The sequence below is a fragment of the Aegilops tauschii genome, chromosome 1, assembly GCF_002575655.3.
Source record: "Aegilops tauschii subsp. strangulata cultivar AL8/78 chromosome 1, Aet v6.0, whole genome shotgun sequence".
In the NCBI taxonomy this organism is placed as follows: Eukaryota; Viridiplantae; Streptophyta; class Magnoliopsida; order Poales; family Poaceae; genus Aegilops; species Aegilops tauschii.
This window is the reverse complement of record NC_053035.3, coordinates 475,541,684-475,562,794: the sequence shown is the minus strand read 5'-3', so window position 1 is coordinate 475,562,794 and position 21,111 is coordinate 475,541,684. Positions and strand designations below refer to the sequence as shown.

The window sequence follows — 21,111 nt, the reverse complement described above, 5'->3', positions numbered from 1 at the left end:
TGTTCTTTTTTCAAGCTCGACTGTACCTACAATCTACATAACTCCAGATTATTTAATATACCAAAAATTATGAGAATAATTCTAGACATTGCATTACTAATTATACCTCGAGGGTGTGGTGCTGTTCGGAAGAAGACAAAACTATGAATTTATATGGTACATATTTTCCAACACTTTTTTTTTGTATAACATTGTATATATGAGGCTTGTACTACGGTCATGTTTTTTTTGAAGTTTATCATAACAGCCACACCTCTTTCACATGATATTTTTTCAAAACCTGGCGTACTCATGAACAACACAAATTCCCAATGTACATTTTCTATTTACAAGTAAACCTCAATCTACGCAGTACAAAAATAATTCCACAACACCTCTTTCACGTGAGTGCTTTTCCAAAACTGACGTACTCACCAAGCACCACACATTCTGAATGTATATTTTCTATTTACAATTAAACCTCAATCTAGCCATCGCAAAAAAGCCACAAAACCTCTCTCGCATGAGTGTTTTTTCAAAACCGATGTGCTCACCAAACACCTCACATTCCCAATGTACATTTTCTATTTACAATTAAACCTCAATCTAGGCATTACAAAAGAAAATCCACAACATCTCTTTCACGTGAGTGCTTTTCCAAAACCGATGTGCTCACGAAACACCACACATTCCCAATGTATATTTTCTATTTATAATTAATCCTCAATCTAGCCATCGCAAAAAAGCCACGAAACCTCTCTCGCATGAGTGTTTTTTCAAAACCGGTGTAGTCATGAAATGCCACAAAATCCTAGTGTAGATTTTCTATTACAATTAAACCTCAATCTAGCCATTACAAAAAGTCCACAACTCCTCTTTCAGGTGAGTGGTTTTTCAAAACCGTTGTACTCATCAAACATCACACATTCCCAATGTAGATTTTCTGTGAAAAAATAATTATCAATCTAGCTAGTATAAGCACAGATCATTTTCTATTGATACTTAGATTGTTGCATAACGTTGCGCAGAGAAGAAAAACATCATAGTGTTTTCTTATTTTGCTCAAGACTACTTGTGTTTGCTGATTGCACCACAAAAATTCCACATTTTATAGAACACCACAAACTCCTTAGCGTTTATGGATGTCATAAACCTCAAGATTGATTTTTCAAAAATTGAACATTTGAAACTCAATCATATCTATCTATTAGGAGAGATGTGGTGCCCTGAAAAATAAACATAAATATTTAACAAGTACCATCCGACCTTGGAAATTACGGCAAATGTTCAACTTTATTTTCGCCCCGAATAGCTAGCTACTTAATTAACACGTGGAAGCATACATACACCTCAATCACATCCAGAATGCCCTCACCCCGGTGTTGTTACCAAATCTAGGGAAGAGGTATGTGTGATCGGGTCGGCGTGCGGTGATTGTGAGCTCGCCATTCTTGCCATACCTGAGACGGAAAATGGTCAGACGGACTGCACACTTGTGGCCGACGCATAGACGACGCCTTTTCTTGAATCTCTCGTGCGCCACGAGCTCGACGAGGCAGTAGATGTTGTCACCCATATACACAAGACTAGCACCGATGTGCCAATCATCGTCGGGGTCGAACAACCTCTCGGTGCAAAGATTCCAGGCCAGTTGCGCGGGGCACCCATCCAGAGACGCGACATCGCACGAGGAGAGGTAGCCATCCGTCAGCTGCTGGGGATGATGAAATATCTTGTGGAGTCCCACCCATGCCTCCAGCTCGTCATCGTAGTGGCCCTAGCCATGAAATGGCAGGTCCCACTCGCCGTGGCGCCTCCATTTGCCGCCCCCCATGTAGGAGAATGTTTCAGGGGTACGGGTACCGGAGGAGCCCTCGTATGATCTCGTCAGGCCAATAGTGTCGCTGCTGTCTGAGGGGTACTCGTCCTTTGAATCATTTGATATAATACTCCCTCTGTAAACAAATATAAGAGCATTTAGATCACTATTTTAGTGATCTAAACGCTCTTATATTTCTTTACGGAGGAAGTACTATCTTTTTTCCAGCCCGAGTGGCCCACAGACACGAACAGCATGCGCCCTGCTCCCTCCGGGTGCACTGCGCTAGACTCGATGTGGCTGACACGGAAGGGCAGCGGTGACGGGATGGTGTCCCAAGTCCAGTGTGGTCTGACTCCATATACCGGCTCATCTAGGCGGTGCATTTTTTTGCCAACCGCGAACACGTTGAGGCCATTTCCGGCTGCCGCGGCTAACGTCCAGGAGCCACGCAACACCTGCGGGAGACTAGCACGACAGATACTCCCGCCGTCTCGGTGTCGTAGATGAGGGTGATTGCATCGTCCTCAGAGTCGAAGCTGTGTGTAGAGTCTGAGTCTTGCGCGCCAGCGGCCACGATCTTGCTGCCCAGGGTGGCGAAGTTCCAGGGACGACCAGTAACGTGCCTGTTTTCTTGGCGGTGAACCGGGGCCGGCAGGGTCAGGTCGCGGCGCCCGTCGTTGCCGTCGCTGTCCAGATCCAGCTTGTATATGCTGAAGCCCTTCTTCCAGTCATCCAGCACCAGGTACAAGTGCCTTCTCGCGTCGCTCGGCCACGCGCAGCCGTACTGGTAGTGGTCAGCGGGCTTGGCATCCGGGTGATCAATGTCCTCGAAGTCTGTTTCGTCCTCCGACGACGTGTAGTAGCCGCGCGACGTGATCTGGTATGCGCGGCGACACAGCTGAGAACCGTGGCGGCTGAGGCGGGGTAGGAGGAGAAGCGACCGCAGCATCGCGGCGGCGCCTGGTGGCTACGAGGAGCGCGTTAGGGTTGTGTGGCTTGTGCCTGTCGATGGGATCGATTTTCCACGCATCAATTTCCTTTTGCGGCAGAGATCCTCGGTAGTCTGTTGGATGGTCTTTTACCTTTATTATTTGTTCTTCTAGAAAGAGAATTTTCAATTCTGGTATTAGTATAGTAAATGCCTTAAACCCGAGCTGGCCAGCACCAAAAATACCGAGGGCTCGTGATGGGCCAGGTGTTGCCGGTCGCCAGGTTACGCGTCTCTGTTGTTGTATCAGTTCAGATTTTATACCAATATAAAAAAAATCAGTTCAGACTTTTTTTTTCACAGCCAAAAGATTTTATTCCTCAAATAATGGATAGTATCACTTACAATAACATGAGAAATAAAATCAGGGATGGAACTTTCCCAGAATTCAGAGGATCTTCTATCAAAAGAATATTTAGCTAACACATCCGCGGTAACACGCCAGAAACCAGTTCAGACTTTATCTCTACTCCTAATGTCTCAGTTGGTAGTCTCCGTTCCGGGTTTATTTTCGTCCCACCACTTTCGTCCGGTTTTTTTCGTCGGGTTTAATTTCGTTGGTTATTTTTCGTCGAGTTATTTTCCGTCTCGCCTCTCTGTCTCCGACCGATTTTTTTTATCATTCAGCCCGCACCCACGAGACGCTCCTCTCCTCCCTCTCCTATGCGCTCGATCCCCTCTCACGCCTAGGGTTCGTAGAGGTTGCGCCGCCACCGCTCGGCTCGGCCTCCTCCTTCCCTTCCCTTCCCCCACCTCCAGCCACACTCGTCCGACCACCTGCCGGATCCCGCGCCGCCACGCCTGCATCGCTCCGGTCATCTCCCACAACTCGCGCATCGCAACGGCGCTCGCGCCCGCGCGGTCTCCTCCATGACCTATCTCCCTTGCGGCGGCGGCGGCACACATGCCGCATCCGACGGCGAGCTCCACAGGTCAACGCATCCTCTCTTCTCTCCCATGGAAGTCCCTCCCCTCTCACATCTCTCTCTCTGTCTGCGAGCGGTGGCGGCCGGCTGCGCGACAGGTCGATCTGGTCACGCCTTCCCACCATCGACCTCGCCGTCATTGAAGCACGCCACCACGCCGCCGCTCTTCTGTCTCTCCCTTCTCGCCTCCCGCGGCCAAGGAGCGCCCCAACCTCGCCATGTCGCTCGTGTGGCTCCCATGGTGCCGCCCCGCATAGCTCCTTGCTGAGCGCTGCAGGTCATGATGCCCGCCGATTTGATCTGCACAGCCACTCAATCCTCGGAACTCCCGATCGACGGCAACTCGACCGGGGGCTGGGGTGAGAAGACTTCGACAATGCAGACGAGGAAGATCACGTCGTGGACGATTGCCTCAGCTAGGGTCCTTTGTTGTCATGGCACCGTTGACCCTGTGCTGCGGGCCGGCGAGGTCGTTGAACTTGCCGAAGGCATCACCAAGCTTCTATCTCTAGGTTAGATTCAGGCACCTGTAATCTATGTGCATCATATTGCTCATCGTTAGTTCGGTTGTGCCATTTGTTTCGATTACTGTATGCCTGAACACCTAGCTTAATTAGAGCTCACAACCGCAGTAATCATCCATTTATGCTGCTTAAACAGTTTCTCATGTGCTCTCTAATTTAGTGCATACACATTTTGACTGAGTGGCGGAGATATAGAGAAATTGTTTGATTTTGGTGCAACATGACTCTGATGATTATTTTTTGTTACCTTTCCTATTTAGATCTGCACCAATCCTTGTCAGAAAATTGAGAAGTCATGGCATAGTCAAATCTGAACAAGCCGTGTGGAGCTTCGCCATGAGTCTGCGCATGAATTTGGGAATGGACGGATGTCACTCCGAAGAAGTCAGAGAATATTTTCAATGCGCAGCAGGACAAGAGAAAAGAAGAGAAGCAAAGAGAGGTGGGTTATCGCTCCTACATTGCTTACATGAACATCTTGATTTTTTTAGAAAGAAGGCATAGACCCGACATTAAATTAATGACACCCTGAAAAATAGAAAAGGCAAAAGAAACACGATACAAGGTACATGGTGCTGTAGGACCAGCTTACAAGACATGAAACAAACCATGCAATATAAAAATATAACAGAGTGGATTTTCTACTCCCAGATGCACCTACACCATCCATGAACAGTAAATTCAAAAGAAAATGAAAAACAGAATAAAAAAATATGAAATTTTGAGACATGAAATTAGATCAAAAGTTTTAGCATCTTGCAAATTTTTCACCACGAAATAACATTCATGGTGAAAAATGAGGCGTAAGTAGATTCACTCATTTTGCTTCGTAAGTAGTCCATATTGAAATCTATATAAAGACTTCTATTTAGGAACGGAGGGAGTACAAGAAACGCCTCTTGATCGTCGAAGTCCTCAGCCACGAAGCGAAACACCAATGAGGCGTAAGTAGATGATGGACACATAGCAAGCACTGCGCAGGAGTGAGATCACGTCAAACAATATTGATTTGTTTGATTTGATGAATATTCTACCATTTGAAATAAATCTGAATGTTATTGTTTATTATTCTTATGGAGTGTTTGGCAGTGTGAGCATGTAGTATAAGAGTACCTTATCCGTTCAGCGGGGTGCTCCAACTTTTGATGCTGGCGAAGCTTTTGCAATGATGGCTGCATCCTCCATCATTTGTTAGTCTCCGTTGGAGGTTTAATTAAACTGAAGTAAATATGCTAGATTCTTTTGTCAAATAAAAACATGACTGCCTATTTTGCTTGTCAGGACCAAGATCTCTAGCTATCAATGAAATTTTCAGAGTAGTTTTTGTTGCCTTTGTGTAACCCTGATAGCAGCTTCTTGGAAGGTTCAGATGTGTGGCAAAGGATTTCAATTTTCCTGTTTACACAAAGGAAACTCGAGGAAGGTTCAGATTTCTCATGCTTGGTTCTGTGCTCTCAGGGTTACATAGACAAAAATGCCTCCTATTTACACAAAGGCAACTCGAGGAAGGTCCAGATTTCTCATGACTGCTTCTTCGGCATTTCATGCATGTGCCATCTTATTAGAAAATGTAGTTTGTTTTATAGCTGATGATGCTTGATGCTTTTATCGATTAGTAAATGCTCAGCTTTAGCTCATAAACTACATGGCAAAAGCTAATTCCGATGGGTCTGATGCAAATAATTTTCATCTTTAGACATTTCTTTAGTTGATTATTTAATCCTTTTATAAGAATCTATTTAGCTTTGTATTGTTGCAGTTTCATTATATATCCACTTACCAATGCATCTAAAGATTCAACAATGTAGAATCCAGCATCAGTCTTGGGACTACAAATTGTTTCTTCATTCCTCCGTGTTGCACTGTAGGTGATAAGGGGTTGAGGTCGTATGTTCGTCGTGGCATCAATACAGTAATACACTTCACTTTCCTTTTCCTTTTTCCGTTCTTGCATTTATTTCTTCTTCGCGGACCTCTCTGTCTACTGCTTTAATATGGTTCTGATTGGTGCCCTGCATCTTCCAAGATATATGGATTTTGGTCGAGGTAGTCATCACATAAGTAAAATGCTATCAACCTCTCAATTTCTGAATGGATTTGTTAAATTGCCTTTCTCTTGTTGGATCACATACCTGATTTGTTTGTTGTCCTTGAAGCAAATACCATGACATGAGCTTGAAGATTTCAAAGATACAGAAGGTTGACAGAAAGAGGATACACTGATTTCAGCTGCGGACATTGAGCCGAGTCTCTCCCTAATAGGCAACTCACCTTTCAACATATTCATTGCAGAAGCAGAAACAATGGGATACATGACCTGCATACTTGCATTCTGACATGTTTTTGCCCGTGCCGTAAAATTGGAATGATGTCCATGCTGTTAACCTCTACAACTTACCCACACTTCAGATAACCCAAGGTCTGGAACCCCAACAATTTTAGTACGTAGCAAATGTAACTTCTTCTCTAACAAAAATAATAATTAGAGGCATGTTACAGTTAGTTTTACCCTGAGAATTGATCATCATTCTGTAACCTTAAGACAAACATATAACTTGTGACATATTCATGCAGATGTGTGCTTTGCAAATCGACTGACCTTTTTTGTCTTCTGTGAATAGATGTTGAATGCTAATATAAATCTGCAATATGTCTCAGCAAAAATGTGGACTTCATAATTTGTCTTTCAATGGTGCATAGTTCAATTTTGTCTTCCTAATTTATACAGTATCAGCTCATATGCCGATTTATCTCATAAATAAGTATTCACTCTTACAACACCACCATGCATGTTTCTACACTTCTGCAGCAGTCCATCTTTCAATTTTGATTTGCATAACCATGCATATATAGTGTATTGAAGCAGCAAATGGCATTTACCATGCTGCTAAAATAAGCATCAAAATTGAAGAGTGTATTGAACCAGTGGGAGAAGTTAATGTTCCACGGAATTGCTAATCCCGTCTCCAAGGTTTAATGTTTGTTATTGACCTAAGAGAAAATGGGTTCTGCATCTCTGATGTGATGTATTTCTAACAAAAAGTGGCAAAATGCACGGGTAATTACTCTTATATAGTTTGATGCTTGAAAAGTTGTAGAGTCGGCGCCTCTCTTTGAAGTGTACATGATGTAATAAGAACAAAAAATAAAGAAGCATCTTGAGTACCATGCCCAGATACAGTGTTAATGCCCACAGCTCTATTTTGTTCCATTAGAAATACAATTATATTTTGTTACATTCAGGTAGTGTTATATCATGCACGTGTGTTACAGGTGTTTCTCTCTACTTTGTGCTCCAGATTTGTTTCCCTACAATATGGCGGATTAATGTATATTCTTCTGAAGTCATAGTACATTCATGGTCTGTATATATGTTTGTATGCTGCAAACCTGAGTCCGGTAGGCAGCGGCTGATTTCTTCATTTGCTATCTTTATATTCTTCAAAGCAATTTAATTTCTTATCTTGCATCTGTGATGAACCTACAATCTAGAGCACAAGGAAACTATAGATAATTTGTTCTATTGCCTCTGTGAACTTAAGTTATGGCTTTTAAAAGTATTTAAACACCATGTCTTTTATATGGATGTCTACCTTTTCCAAAAGAATTGATATTCTATTTGGTGTAATTCAGGAACATCTGAGCTATCAAACATAATATAGGATGCAAAAATAGAAGTGTATGAGCATGTAGTGTATAATTCGGGAGATTAGGGGAATGTATTGACAAGTGACAATCGTATTTCCTTGCATCATCGATGCTGCTTCCTTAGCTCACATAGTAGTTCTTTTAATACGTACCGTACTCGATTTGATTGGCAGGCTTCAGGTAATTTGTGTTTGTGTGGTAACATCAGCGGACCTGTACTGCTACGAATTACATCACGGACTATGTGTTACTTTATTAATTGTAGTTTCTTTGTTCAGTTAGTTCTCTGGAAAAAACCACTTCTTCTCCCGATGTATATGTTTTTTTTTGTGAATTCCCGATGTATATGTTTAATACTAATCTTCCAAAGATTGTTGTAAGAAATAACTATATTTACTATCTTATCTCATACAGTGGGCTAATTCTATAAAAGAACTAATAAGGAGATTTCTTAGCAGTACTGTATATGTTTGGAGCAGTGAGATAATTTTATCCTATATGACTTTCTTTCTCTTGCCTTTCCTGATTTCGTTTTCCCCTCCATTTTTTTCAGGTTTCAAAGTTTGGCCGCAGCTAGCTTGATTTGGAGACATTTCCTGTTAGGAGTTAAACTTTGGTTTGGAGGCATCGAGCTTTGGCTGTAACTAGCTTTGTTACTTGGTATACCTCTGTCAGCATTCAGGTAAACACTATCTACCACATTGTTTAATATGGGGTTTACTCTGGTGCCACGTGTACTATATTGCCAGATTTAACTTTAATCTATGAGTTGCTTCATATCTATTTCGGCATAAATGTTTCATCATACTAGGATTTAATTGGTGATCTTACTTTTGTTGCCTTTTGGTGACTATGAAATATATTGCATTTTCATGGAAGCAGGAGCCGGGTAGTTGTTGAGCGGGTTGTGGGAGAGGCGGTCGGCGAGCGCGGGCTAGACGGGAAGGTGATGCTTGCCATGGCGACCATGCCGGCGGGCAGGGCAAGGTCGATTGTGTCCATCATGGTGTTTCCGAGGGAGAGCGAGGCATCTGCCATCGCGCATATGAAGAAGTCGATGCTCGGGGCGAGGTTGACCACTGTGGCCGGCGTGAAAGCGGACGGACTTAAAGGCCGGTGACAGGTTTGCCGCTGTCGCACCGTCTCTCAACTTGGCGGAGAGGCGAAAGGAGAGCGGTGGCACCATGAAGACCTCGACGCCTGCTGCTGTGACCACGACCAGGCCATTGTGTTTGTAATAAAGATACTAATTGTATACATATCCCCCTGCTTCAAAAACATTAGATAAATATCCAACTTATTATTGAAAAATCTTGATTCAAGATAAATGGAACCTTTCCTATATACAATGAGCTTATTATTTGAAGGTTGCATTGATTGTGCTATTATTGCTGAAATAAGAGGCTTACGTGAATTTGTCAATCTTTGTATACCTTGTAATAGTGATTGTCAATCTTTATGTACCTTGTAATATTGACTGTCAATCTTTGTGTACCTTATAATAGTGACACATGGATGCGTGAAGTTGACTCGTACTCCCTCCATAAAGAAATATAAGAGCGTTTAGATTCACTACTTTAGTGATCGAAACACTCTTATATTTCTTCTTTAGAGAGAGAGAGTATTAATACTATTTAAAAATGGATGATATATATATTCAGTTATGAGTTCTTGGGTGGTGGTGGCGATCGATTTGGTTAGTTAAAGACATATGAAGATTGCCAGAAGGAAAAAAGTGAAGAGAATTTATATTCGTCGTTGCATGATGAAATCTGAATGTAACCATGCTTAACCCGTATTTCTAAATTGGAAGAATAGTTTGATCAACGTGCTCATATTTTTATTATTCCGTGGCAATGCATGGGAATTCGGCTTTTGCCCGTAGCAACGCACGGGCCTTCTACTAGTACAATCCACTCAACCATCAAGTTGAGTACTCGATCATCAGGATTGAGATTTTAGCGACGAGCTTGTGAAGTTTTCTCCCCCTGAACCTTGCATCTCTCTAAGTCTCATCATACCGATTCCACGCACACACCTCTCTAAGGTTGATGCCGGTAATGATTTAGTGAACATATCAGCAAGATTGTCACAGGACTTAGTATGCAAAACTCTCACCTCGTTCAACTGTTGCAGCTCATGTGCATAGAAGAACTTGGGACTAATATGCTTTGTGAGGTTACTCTTCACATAACCCATCTGGACTTGTGCAACACAAGCAGCATTATCTTCATAGATAATGGTAGGGGTTTGTACGGTGTTCAACCCACATGTCTGCTGAATGTGGCCGATCATCCGCCGAAGTGATACACACTCTTTTGACGCTTCGAATAGTGCCATGATTTCCGAGTGGTTCGTGGAAGTCGACACAAGTGTTTGCTTGGACGATTTCCAGGAAAACGCAGTTCCACCACAAAGGAAAACATATTCAGTCTGCGATATGCAATCATGCGGGTCCGATAGGTACCCAGCATCGGCATAGCCTATAATAGATAGGTCTTGATTTCTTTTATAAAACAGGCCAAGATCTTTGGTCCCTTGCAGGTAACGGAAGACGTCCTTGACACCTTTCCAATGCCTCTTGGTAGGTTCAGAACTGTACCGAGCAAGCAAACTAACGGCGAACGCAATGTCTGGCCGTGTACAATTTGCGAGGTACATGAGTGCTCCAACTGCACTCAGGTAAGGAACCTCTGGTCCCAGAGTTTCCTCCCCCTCTTCCTTTGGCCTGAACGGGTCCTTGTCTGGCTGTAAAGATCTTCCGACCATCGGGGTCTTAGAAGGATATGCCTTATCAAATCCAAATCTTTCCAACACCTTCTGGGTGTAGGCCGACTGGTGCACTAGAATCCCATCAGGGGAATGTTCAAGTTGCAGACCTAGACAGAACTTGGTTTTACCCAAATCCTTCATCTCGAATTCCGACATCAGGTAGGAACTCGCTTCCTCAATATCCTCAGGCGTACCGATTATGTTTAAATCGTCCACGTACACCGAGATTATACAGAATCCATCTTGGGATCGCCGTATAAAAACACATGGGCAATCTTTATTGCTCGTGTAGCCCTTCTCATGAAGGAAATCACTTAAGCGATTGTACCACATTCTACCAGACTGTCTGAGTCCGTACAGTGCTTTTTGAAGTTGAACACTGTATAGACCCCTGTTTGCTCTATCATGATTCGGAACAGGGATACCTTCTGGAACCTTCATGTATATGTTCGAATCCAAGTTACCATATAGGTAAGCAGTGACAACATCCATTAGTTTCATTTTCAAGCCCATGTTTACTGCCATCGAGATCAAGTATCTAAAGGTAACTCCATCCATGACTGGGGAATAAGTCTCCTCAAAATCGACACCTGGTCGTTGAGTGAACCCTTGAGCAACGAGCCTTGCTTTGTACCGTACTACCTTATTATTTTCATCTCTCTTTCGAACAAAAACCCACCTATGGCCGACAGGGCGAATGTGGGGAGGAGTTCGACAAACTGGTCCGAACACCTTCCTTTTGTTGAGCGATAATAATTCGGCAGTAATTGCCTGCTGCCAATCTTTCCAATCCGACCTTTTCTTGCAATCAGCGAGCGTGTTAGGCTCAGGGTCAAGATCTATGATTGAGGCAATTTTCGTAGCAAAGTTGATGTCGACAATCACCGTTGCTCGGTTCAGGGACTCCCCCGTATAAATATAATTTATGGCCATTTCGTCATGGAGCGCATCTGGCGCAAACACTTGCTCTACCAAATTTCCCATTATGGGAGCAAGGTCCTTTAGATTTCCCGCGCCGATGTGTGCACTCACATCTCCGCCGGGTGTTTCCCCTATAGGAAAGTTTAAGTCCGGAATTTCGTGCACTGAATTTTCCGTACTTGTGCCAGGTCACGACTGGCTCCCCGTTTCAATTTGGGGTACTTTGGCGACAGGCTGTGATAAATCTCTCTTATCCTTTTTCGTCAGGCGTCCCCGAGTACTTGGGATTTGAGAAGCCGGATTTCTCGTCCTTTTAGGCCTTTGGACGGGAGCGGGTATACCATCATTTTTCTTCGGTATTTCAACCCTTTCCGGTGCATTGCGCGCGTGCACATGCGATTTTGTCACAGTCTTTAAGTCACTAAAGTGGTCGGGCAGTTGATTTGCTAAAGACTGCAAATCTATTATCTTTTGGACTTCTCTCTCAGTCTCAGCAGTGCGCGGGTCATGAGCGTGGATCCCCGTGGCCTGCCACGTGATTTCTCGACTTTTAGCATCAAGGGGTTGATTCTCTCCCCCTAAAGTCGGGAAAAGATCCTCGTCAAAAATGCAATCAGCAAAATGAGCCGTGTGACAGTCACCTGTCATGGGGTCCAGATACCTGATTATGGACACAGTCTCATAACCAACGTATATCCCCGACTTACGGAGCGGGCCCATCGCCGATCGCTGAGGGGATGGTATTGGTACATATACCTGGCAACCGAACCTACGAAGGTGGGAAATTTTCGGTGCCGACCCTTGCGCAAGTTGAACAGGAGAGTGGATGTTGTAGGCCGACGGTCGAAAGTTGATGAGATTAGCCGCGTGTAACACCGCGTGGCCCCAACATGTAGTTGGTAAATTACAACCCGGAAGGAGCGGTCGGGCAATGAATTTAATTCTTTTAATCAATGCCTCGGCAAGTCCATTTTGTGTATGAACATGTGGTACCGAGTGCTCAACTTTGATTCCCATTGCCATGCAATAATCATCGAACGCCTTTGAAGTAAATTCTCCGGCGTTGTCCATTCGAATAGCCTTTATACGATAATCCGGGAAATTATTCCTCATTTGTATGATCTGTGAGATCAATTTTGCAAAGGCATGGTTCCTTGTTGACAGCAGGCAAACATTGGACCATTTAGAGGAAGCATCAATGAGCACCATGAAGTACCGAAACGGCCCCGTGAGGGGCTGAATTGGACCGCATATGTCCCCTTGGATACGTTCCAAGAACGCGGGGATTTCATCCCTCACCTTGAGGGGCGATGGCCTAATGACTAACTTCCCCTTAGCGCATGCGGAGCACACGAAATCATCGGGATTCGGGAAGTTCTTCACGTTAACATTATGGCCATGTGAGTTGTTAATTATATTTCTCATCATCCTAAGTCCGGGGTGGCCTAACCTATCGTGCCAGAGGCAGAAGAGTTCAGAGCTTCTAAAAACGGTCTTGAGGGTAGTGTACACGGGCGGTGCTACTATCTTAGTGTAGTATAGCCCTGTGTCAAACGAAGGAAGCCTTTCGATAACATGTTTACCACCTGCATCCCGCTTTGTGATGAGTAGGCCCTCCTTGCCGTTTTCATCATCGGTCTCAGCATGGAAACCATTAGCGCGGATGTCTCTAAAGCTCAAAAGAGTACGAGTCGACTCCGGGTACAACAACGCATCATTAATGATCAAAGTTGTTCCCATGGGGAGTATAATAGTGGCTCGTCCGGAGCCAACTATGTGAGAACCGCAGCCAGCGATTGTCATAATACTTCCCGGAGATTTTTTAATGGACTCAAAGTACTTAGTTTCTCGTAAAATGGTATGAGTGGTGGCGCTATCGGCAAGGCACGTTTCCTCCATTCGGGCGCCACACGCGTTCTAAAATATGACATCTAATTAATGTAATGAGGAAGAAAATACATTAAAAATAAATGCACACATCTCAGAACATAACATGCTATCATGTATAAATAATAGAATAAATGAATAAATGTCATCCAATCGCCAAAGTAAAGAATAAGTTTATGCTCTCATAGAGCTTACAACCAAATCGAATTTATTCAATTTTATTGTATCAAATCACGGAATCATGATAACCAAAGAGGTATGCTAAGTGGACTCGGTGATGAAGCCATTCACTTCCGCCGCAATCTCCATACTAGTGAGCTGATCCTCCTTAGAAATCATCTTGGAGGCAGCATCAATGTCTAGTGGCGGCGCCGCCGAGGCGACCATGTGGTCAACCTCCATGGCGACGTGGGCGTCGGTAGAGACCGCCAAAGCTGCCGCGATGGGCACCACGGGGGTCGCCTCTATGGCCGCAGCAGGGGGAGTAGCGATCATCACGGGTGCCGCCATGGGCGCCGGTGGAGCTCCCTCCTGAACCAAGGCGAGGTGCGTCTCACGCGCCTTCCGAGCCTTATATGCATCAACGACCTCCTGTGGTGCGCGGCACTGGCGGGAGAAATGCTCCACCGAGCCACAACGGAAGCAGTCCTGAGGCCTTTGCCCTCCCTTGCCCGGCTTGTGCTGCTTAGCCGGGGCGGGAGGGTGAGGGCCCTTCTTCTTGCCCTTCCGGCCCCTCTTCTTCTGTTGAGGCTTGCGGACTTTGAGAGCGTTCACCTCCTGGCGAGAACTCCCCCCAAGTGGTTGCGCGACAAAGTTCTTTTTGAGAACCTCGTCCTGCGCCTCCGCCACCTGGAGGACGTCAATCAACTCTGAATACCTCGTGTAGTTTCCCTGGCGGTAGTTCCGTGAGGACTGGACCGCGTCGGGGTGGAAAGTGGATAGGGTTTTCTCAATCTTCTGAGAGTCGGTAATCTCAGTACCACACAACCGAAGAGTCGTACAAATCCGGTGCAGAGCCGAATTGTACTCCCCAACCGTCTTGAAGTCCGCAAACCTCAGACGGATCCACTCTGCCTCTGCACGTGGCTTCACAGTGTACTTCAGCCGCTCAAACCGCTGCTTAAGAGCGGTCCAAAGGCCAGAAGCACTGCGCTCAGCCATATACTCATCTTTCAGAGTAGGTGACAGGTGATGACGGAGAAAGTGCAGAGCCTGCGCATTCTCAGTTTCGAACTTGGGATCAGTGACGGCCAGCTGGGCCCCCTTACCGATCGCCCTCAGGAGGGTTTTGCCCTGGAGAAAGATCTCGCAGTCCGAGGACCATGACAGGTAGTTCAGCCCTGTCTGGGCCAACTCAGGAAACTCCTTGTTGACAATTCCGGCCATCTGCGATTTATGCAAAAATCATGAGATTACAGTAGGTAATCTTTTGCACAAAGCGATGTTGATAAACTTATTCAATAAAATGACGTTCCAATATTTAAAACATGCTATTATATGACTTACTAAATGATTAAGAGTGCTAAACAATTAATCGACAGCAGTAAAATCATACTATAATATCATGTTACAAAAGATAGCATGTTAAGTGCATCTAGTATGTGAAAACTTGCCCAAAAATTGAATTCCCGAAGCATTTTTAAGCCCAAATACGCGTTTTCAGCGAAAACAGACAGTTCCAGGGGCTTCTACGCGAAATATTACAGCAGGAATAAAACATGCATAAAATCTGGAAACTACAGGGGCTCAAATGCAAAGAATTGCACGCGCGTGCTCTCTGGCCTGGTCCAGTGCGCTCGCAGGCCAAAATGGGCCGTCGGCCCGTGTAGCCAGCCCCAGCGCCCTCCCCCCTTTTTTTATAGAGGGAAAGGAAAAAGGGGCCCGGTCCACAGCAGCCCGCTGGGCCGGCCTGCTCGCCAGCTCAGGGTCGCTAGGGTTTCCTAGCGCCCGAGCGGCGGCGGCCTCAACAGGCCCGTGCGCACGCACGGTGCGGCACGGCGCGGCCAGCGAGGCGGGGCGGCGTGGCGCGGCCAGTGGCGGGGCGCGGCCACGACACGGCCACGACACTGGTAGCGAGGCGGGGCGGCCCGGCGCGGCCAGCGGGGCCTGCGGCCACGGCGCGGCGGCGGCGGCGACAAGTGCCAAGCCAGCCAGCCCGCCGGGCGCGGCTACCTCACGCGCACGCGGAGGCGGCCAGCAGCCGGGACCAGCAGGGCCTGCGGCGGCACGAACGTGCATCGGGCACGGGTATGGCCATGCTGCTTGGGACGGCGACGCCGGCGTCGGGATCTCAAAAAACATCATCGTGTTCATCGGGAACATCGACGGCGCGTGGCACAGCGGGTGCGTTGCGGCGGTACCGTGATCATCTGGATCACGATCTATACCGACTCCCGTATAATGTAGTGAACAAGTCTCTCGTGATCCAAAAACATCGACATTGGTCGGCGACGTATTCGTCCGCTCAGTTTTTGGGAGAGAAATCCACACCATAGGTTGATTTATTCAAAAAAAATAAACTAATCACAAAAACGGAATTGCTGGACTGAGATGAATCCATTTTTGCAAAGAGTGGGGATCGGATCTTATACCTCCGCGGGATCGACGAAAGCCTGCGTGATGCAGGCTTGACGCAGGGTTGACGGAGAGTTGGTGGAGCGAAGCGTGCTGATAACGTGTTCCGCAACTCCGCCGACGAGTCTGGTCCGAGATTGCGGAGCAAGGGCGAGCGTCGTAGACGAAGTAGTCGAAGTAGTCGAACACGCGAAAGTAAATGACACAGAGAGATATGGAGGAGACCAGCTTTATTAATCAATCATCAGGTGTTACAATGATGGCTCCTCGTTGCTTTATATAGGGACTAGGGGTCAAGGTATAAGTACCCACTTAACTTAAAGAGGGGAAACGGGAGGAGTTATCCCTAGCGACTCGTGCGCTAGCCGCCGCCCCATCGTGGTGGCCCCGGTTTCCCAACAGCAACAACAGAGGTAGCCATCGCGTCATCCAGCCAGCATGGGACCCAATTGTCTTGTGGAGCCCGACCCACACATCTAGCCCGATGTCATAGTGGGCTCGACCCAAAAACGGCATATCACGGCGCATCCACTCACCGGTCCCCCTATCATAGGAGAAGATATGGGATGCGCCAATGGAGTCGTCGTTCATGTCTATGTATGGGACATGGTTCTTGCCCACGCACACGAACAAGGTGCGTCCTCCGTCCCCTGGGTGCACGGCACTTGACTGCATACCGGTGACACGGAAAGGTGGTGGTTTCATAATGCTGCTCCAAGACCAGTGATTTCTGGTTCCCCACCAGTACGCCTCGTGGCTTGTAGGTGCTGGGGCGTCTTCCAGTAGATGCACGCTTGCATTCAGCGGCCCGTCCATCTTCGATTTGATCTCCATTGTGTAGATCCCATTCTCGGTGGGCGTGGTGAGACACCAGCGACCACATGGCGCGCCTGGGAGGCGAGGGACGATGGACAGCCCCGCCGTCTCGGTGTCGTACACGAGCGTGGCAACATCGTCTTGTGAGTTTACCTTTCCGGCTAGCAGAAGCAGGTGCCAGGGTCTTGGCCTCCGGCCGATCGACGTCGCTGTCCGTCTCGTCCTCATCCCAGGGCCGGGCCCATAGTGGTACAGAGTGTGCGGCCCACACAGGGCCCATAAAATTTGGGGCCCTAAACTTTTATAGGCCGAGTATGTATATTTCTCAGAAAAAAATGTTATTCCTGGGCCTGGGCCGCTGGCGTCCACGACTCCGCGTGAATCTAGGCGCGAGCCAGGCCGCTGGTTGATGTCAGGCGATCCCACGCTGCTGGATCATAACATTGTCCCAGGGATCGTCACACCTTCAAAAGAAAAAGAAAAACGGGATCTTCGGGACAGGAGTCTATCGCCGTCCGATTGCTAGAATTCTGATCGCTAACACAAACCCTAGCGCACAACAACTCATACATATCCGCGCCGCCGGCACCTGGCAGTTGCCACATCGCCATCTACCGGTCTCTCCGCGCCACCGGCAGCGACGCAGCGTCTCGCCGATCCATCACGCAATTGCAAGTAAGCTCCATTGATCCAGCCTCCTTGCTCTTATTATGTACCCCATCCATGTTGCTAGTGCTGGGGACTTACGGGAGAGAAAATATTGGGGAAAATTTGCATTCAGATCTTTTCTATACGAACACTCAGATCCATCGACAGAAAAAACATAAACAAACTAGTACGCAACTACAGAAGACTTACGGGAAACTACAATCTACAGGGCAAGCTGTTCCTACTTACGGGGAACTTTCGAGAGAAAATAAGTAAATGTATTATTAATTTAGTTTCTAATGCACCGTTGAACCATTTTATTCATCCTCTACCCACAAATATACCTGCCGTATCCGTGTAACATAGGTAGTCAGATCGATCGCGCCACCGTTGCTACAGCCTACAGGAGGATCGATCAGCGATTTGGCGATAGTCCTAAGGCAGCCCCTCGATTGGAAACTTTATATTAAATACAATTATATATTATAATTATTTTTTTGCGGAAACATATACATTATAATTGCTCGTGAGTTTATTTATTTTTAGTGTGATAGGGCCCTATTTTGTAGTTTCGCACGGGGCCCCGGATTTTGCCGGCCCGGCCCTGCCTCATCCGACGTGTAGCTCCGCGAGATGATCTGATCCGCGCGGACGGATGGCATGCATCTACGGTTGACGTAGAGAGGTACAGTACGACTCTCGCTCGCTCTCTCGGTCCTGACCGGCCGAAACGCGCGACTTTTTTTTTTGAGGGAAAAAACGCGCGACTTTATTAGTTATTTAAGCACGACTACATGTGCGCAGGTACGCACGATCTCAGCATGTTTTTTTTCTCCGCGGCGGCTGCGAGGATCTTTCTTTCTCTCGACGGGATCTTTACGCATCAACTTGACTAGAATTGCATGGACTCTGTGTCTGCAGTTGTATTGTATAGGACATCTTTGTTCCTCGGAGACTCCGTGCATCAGACTCGAACAAATCTGCCTCCTACCCCGTCTTCTCCCCTCTGACCCTTCTTCCTTGGCCGCCATGGACGATTTGCCGCACTGCACCTGCGAGAAGACTCAGTGCCTCCAGCGGTAAGTAAGCCACTGGCGACGCCGCCGCCGTGCTCTTACGGTCCTCCTCACCGAAACCGCATTCACATGCATGCAGCTACTGCCATTGCTTCGAGGCCTGGGTGTTCTGCGACGAGGGGTGCTCCTGCCAGGGCTGCCGCAACACAGAGGACAACTCCGACGAGGTAGATGAGCGCGCAGAGTGCATCATGAAGAAGAAACCCGACGCCTTCAAGCCCAAGATCATCGCCGGCGATGGGCCTGGGCTGCAACAGCAGCAGCAGCAAGCAGCAGGGGTGCACGTCAAGGGATGCAACTGCCACAATTCTGAATGCAAGAAGCTCTACTGCGAGTGCTTCAAGGTACGTACATACTCACGTCTCCTCTGCTTTTATTTGTTTTGCCTTGCATGACTTCATGTGCTGCCGGTGCTCGATCTCATGCTCGATTTGCGCCTGTCTCGAATCAAAGCATGGCGTCGGGTGCAGCGACAAGTGCCAGTGCACAGGGTGCGGCAACACCTTCGGAGTGAAAGGCGGTGAGTGCATCGATCGCCACACATCTATTCTTTCTACTTTCATTTATTTTATTTATGGGTTAAGTATAATTTTCTTCCTCGAACTCTTCCCAGAGTTTAGAAATCGTCCCTCAACTCTAAACCGGAGAATTTTCGTCCCTCAACTATCAAAACCAGATAGTTTTCGTCCCTCGTGCCGCTTCGGGCGGTTTTAGTCCGGGGTGAACAGTAAAATAAAAAAATAGCAACAAAAATCAAAAAAATCTGAAAATTTAGAGCATCGAAGATACTTTGGTGCATAAGACACGTGCAAAATTTTGTGGTGTTTTGATATTTGAGCAGCTTTTGGCAAATAAAAAACTATAAATTTGTACGTCAGTGAACAGTAAATTCAAAATAAATAGCAAAAAAATTCAAAGCGGTATGAATTTTTTTGGCATAAAAGAGGCTTGGGTGCCCAACGTGCGTGCAAATTTTTGTGATGTTTGGGTATTGTACGAACTCGTGACAAAAAGAAACAAAATTTGGCTCAGAATTTTTTTGTAAAAAGTGCGCTATTTTGTGTTTTTTTTGCTAGAGCTCCTCGTATGTCATTTGATCACAAAATTTTGCATGCAGCTTGCGTACCTGAGCATTTTTTATGCCAAAATGTTTCATGTTTTTTTGAATTTTTTTTGCTATTTTTTTAATTTACTGTGCACCAACGTACATATTTATAGTTTTTTGTTTGCCAGGAGCTGTTTGAATGTCGAAACACCACGAAATTTTGCACGGGTCTTGCGCACTAGATTATCTTCGGTGCTGTAAAATTTTAGATTTTTTTTGCTATTTTTTCGATTTTATTGTTCACTGATTCACTGTTCATCCCGGACTAAAACCGCGCGAAGCGGCACGAGGGACGAAAACTATCCGGTTTTGATAGTTGAGGGACGAAAACTCTCCGGTTTAGAGTTGAGGGACGATTTCTAAACTCTCGGAAGAGTTCGAGGACGAAAAATATACTTATCCCTTTATTTATAGCATTTATACATTTATGCTCAGTCGTGTTCTTGCATGATCAATTGCCAGCGGCTCAACAAGCACATAGTGACAGTCCTGAAGGAACATCTGGCGGCTCCGGTGAAACACTTGCCCGTTCGAATGGATCGTCCGCAATCATCAACGACGACATGGCTTCTCAGTTGACAGAAACAAGCATCATGGATGATATCCACATCCCCAGCGAATTGAGTCACATGGATGTTGATCTTGGTCCACCAACTCAAGCCCTGGGGTGAGTTATATTTTCAACATCCTTGTCAAATGCCATCTACTTTTGCGCTACTGCTATGCCGAGCGGAGTGAAATTTCAAAAAAAGAAAAATCGAATTGGTAAGTTATGGCAACAATATGAAGAGGAGGAGCAATGAAGATGGGCTATTGTTACCAACAAAAATCCCAATTGATGCCAAATTATGATCCAGTTTACCAGACTTTGCCGCGACAAACTTTTATGGACGTCCCTTTCTTAAAATAACAGTTTGTCGTGATAGTCTTCTTTGTGATGTGTTTACACCTGCTCCACGGTCTTCATCGGAACAACATGCAAGTGACAGTTTACGGTAAATAGGATGTGTTAGCATTCTAATCATGTGTTCCTTTGTGTAGTGACGGCGGCCTCGAGGACATCATCTTCTATTCAGACTTTCAGCACAATATTGATCCCCAAGCACATCATTGGTTGGTGCAGCAGGCCGATGCATCGCTGAGCAATGACGCAAACTCCCTACTAGATCAGGGCCCTTCAAAAACTGACACTTGTGATCTTCTCCACCATGGTAGCCAGATCAACAAACTCGGTGGAATTTGATCTTGATGAAGCTGATGATCAACTTAAAACCATACTCCACTTGAGTATTGTGATGCTGATACATACAGCTCGCCTAGTTTGAGATTTGCTCAGTGTAGTTTATTATCTTCCAAATAGCCGCAAATAATTTCCCTGAGAATTTTATGAATCCGTAATTAGTACATATATGGTTATTATCTTCC

At 46.1% G+C, this 21,111-nt stretch overlaps 1 protein-coding gene and 1 long non-coding RNA gene across 13 annotated transcripts; one reads left to right on the top strand and one right to left on the bottom strand.

Moving 5' to 3' along the window:
- Positions 1-3,404: 3,404 nt before the first annotated feature.
- LOC109749474 (uncharacterized) lies at positions 3,405-9,253 on the top strand. 12 transcript variants are annotated; one of them, XR_012187866.1, is made up of 8 exons: positions 3,406-4,227; positions 4,500-4,681; positions 5,112-6,151; positions 6,396-6,438; positions 6,532-6,658; positions 7,539-7,638; positions 8,441-8,569; positions 8,770-9,253. It is a non-coding gene; the product is annotated as an uncharacterized lncRNA (long non-coding RNA). The 12 variants fall into 12 exon arrangements; XR_012187862.1 differs by having other exon boundaries at positions 6,396-6,658; XR_012187861.1 differs by having other exon boundaries at positions 5,112-6,438.
- Positions 9,254-13,728: 4,475 nt separating this feature from the next.
- Positions 13,729-14,853, bottom strand: LOC141039149 (uncharacterized). The gene has a single exon (XM_073506458.1). The coding sequence runs from the start codon at positions 14,851-14,853 to the stop codon at positions 13,729-13,731; it is 1,125 nt and encodes a 374-aa protein (XP_073362559.1).
- Between the last annotated feature and the right edge of the window lie 6,258 nt (positions 14,854-21,111).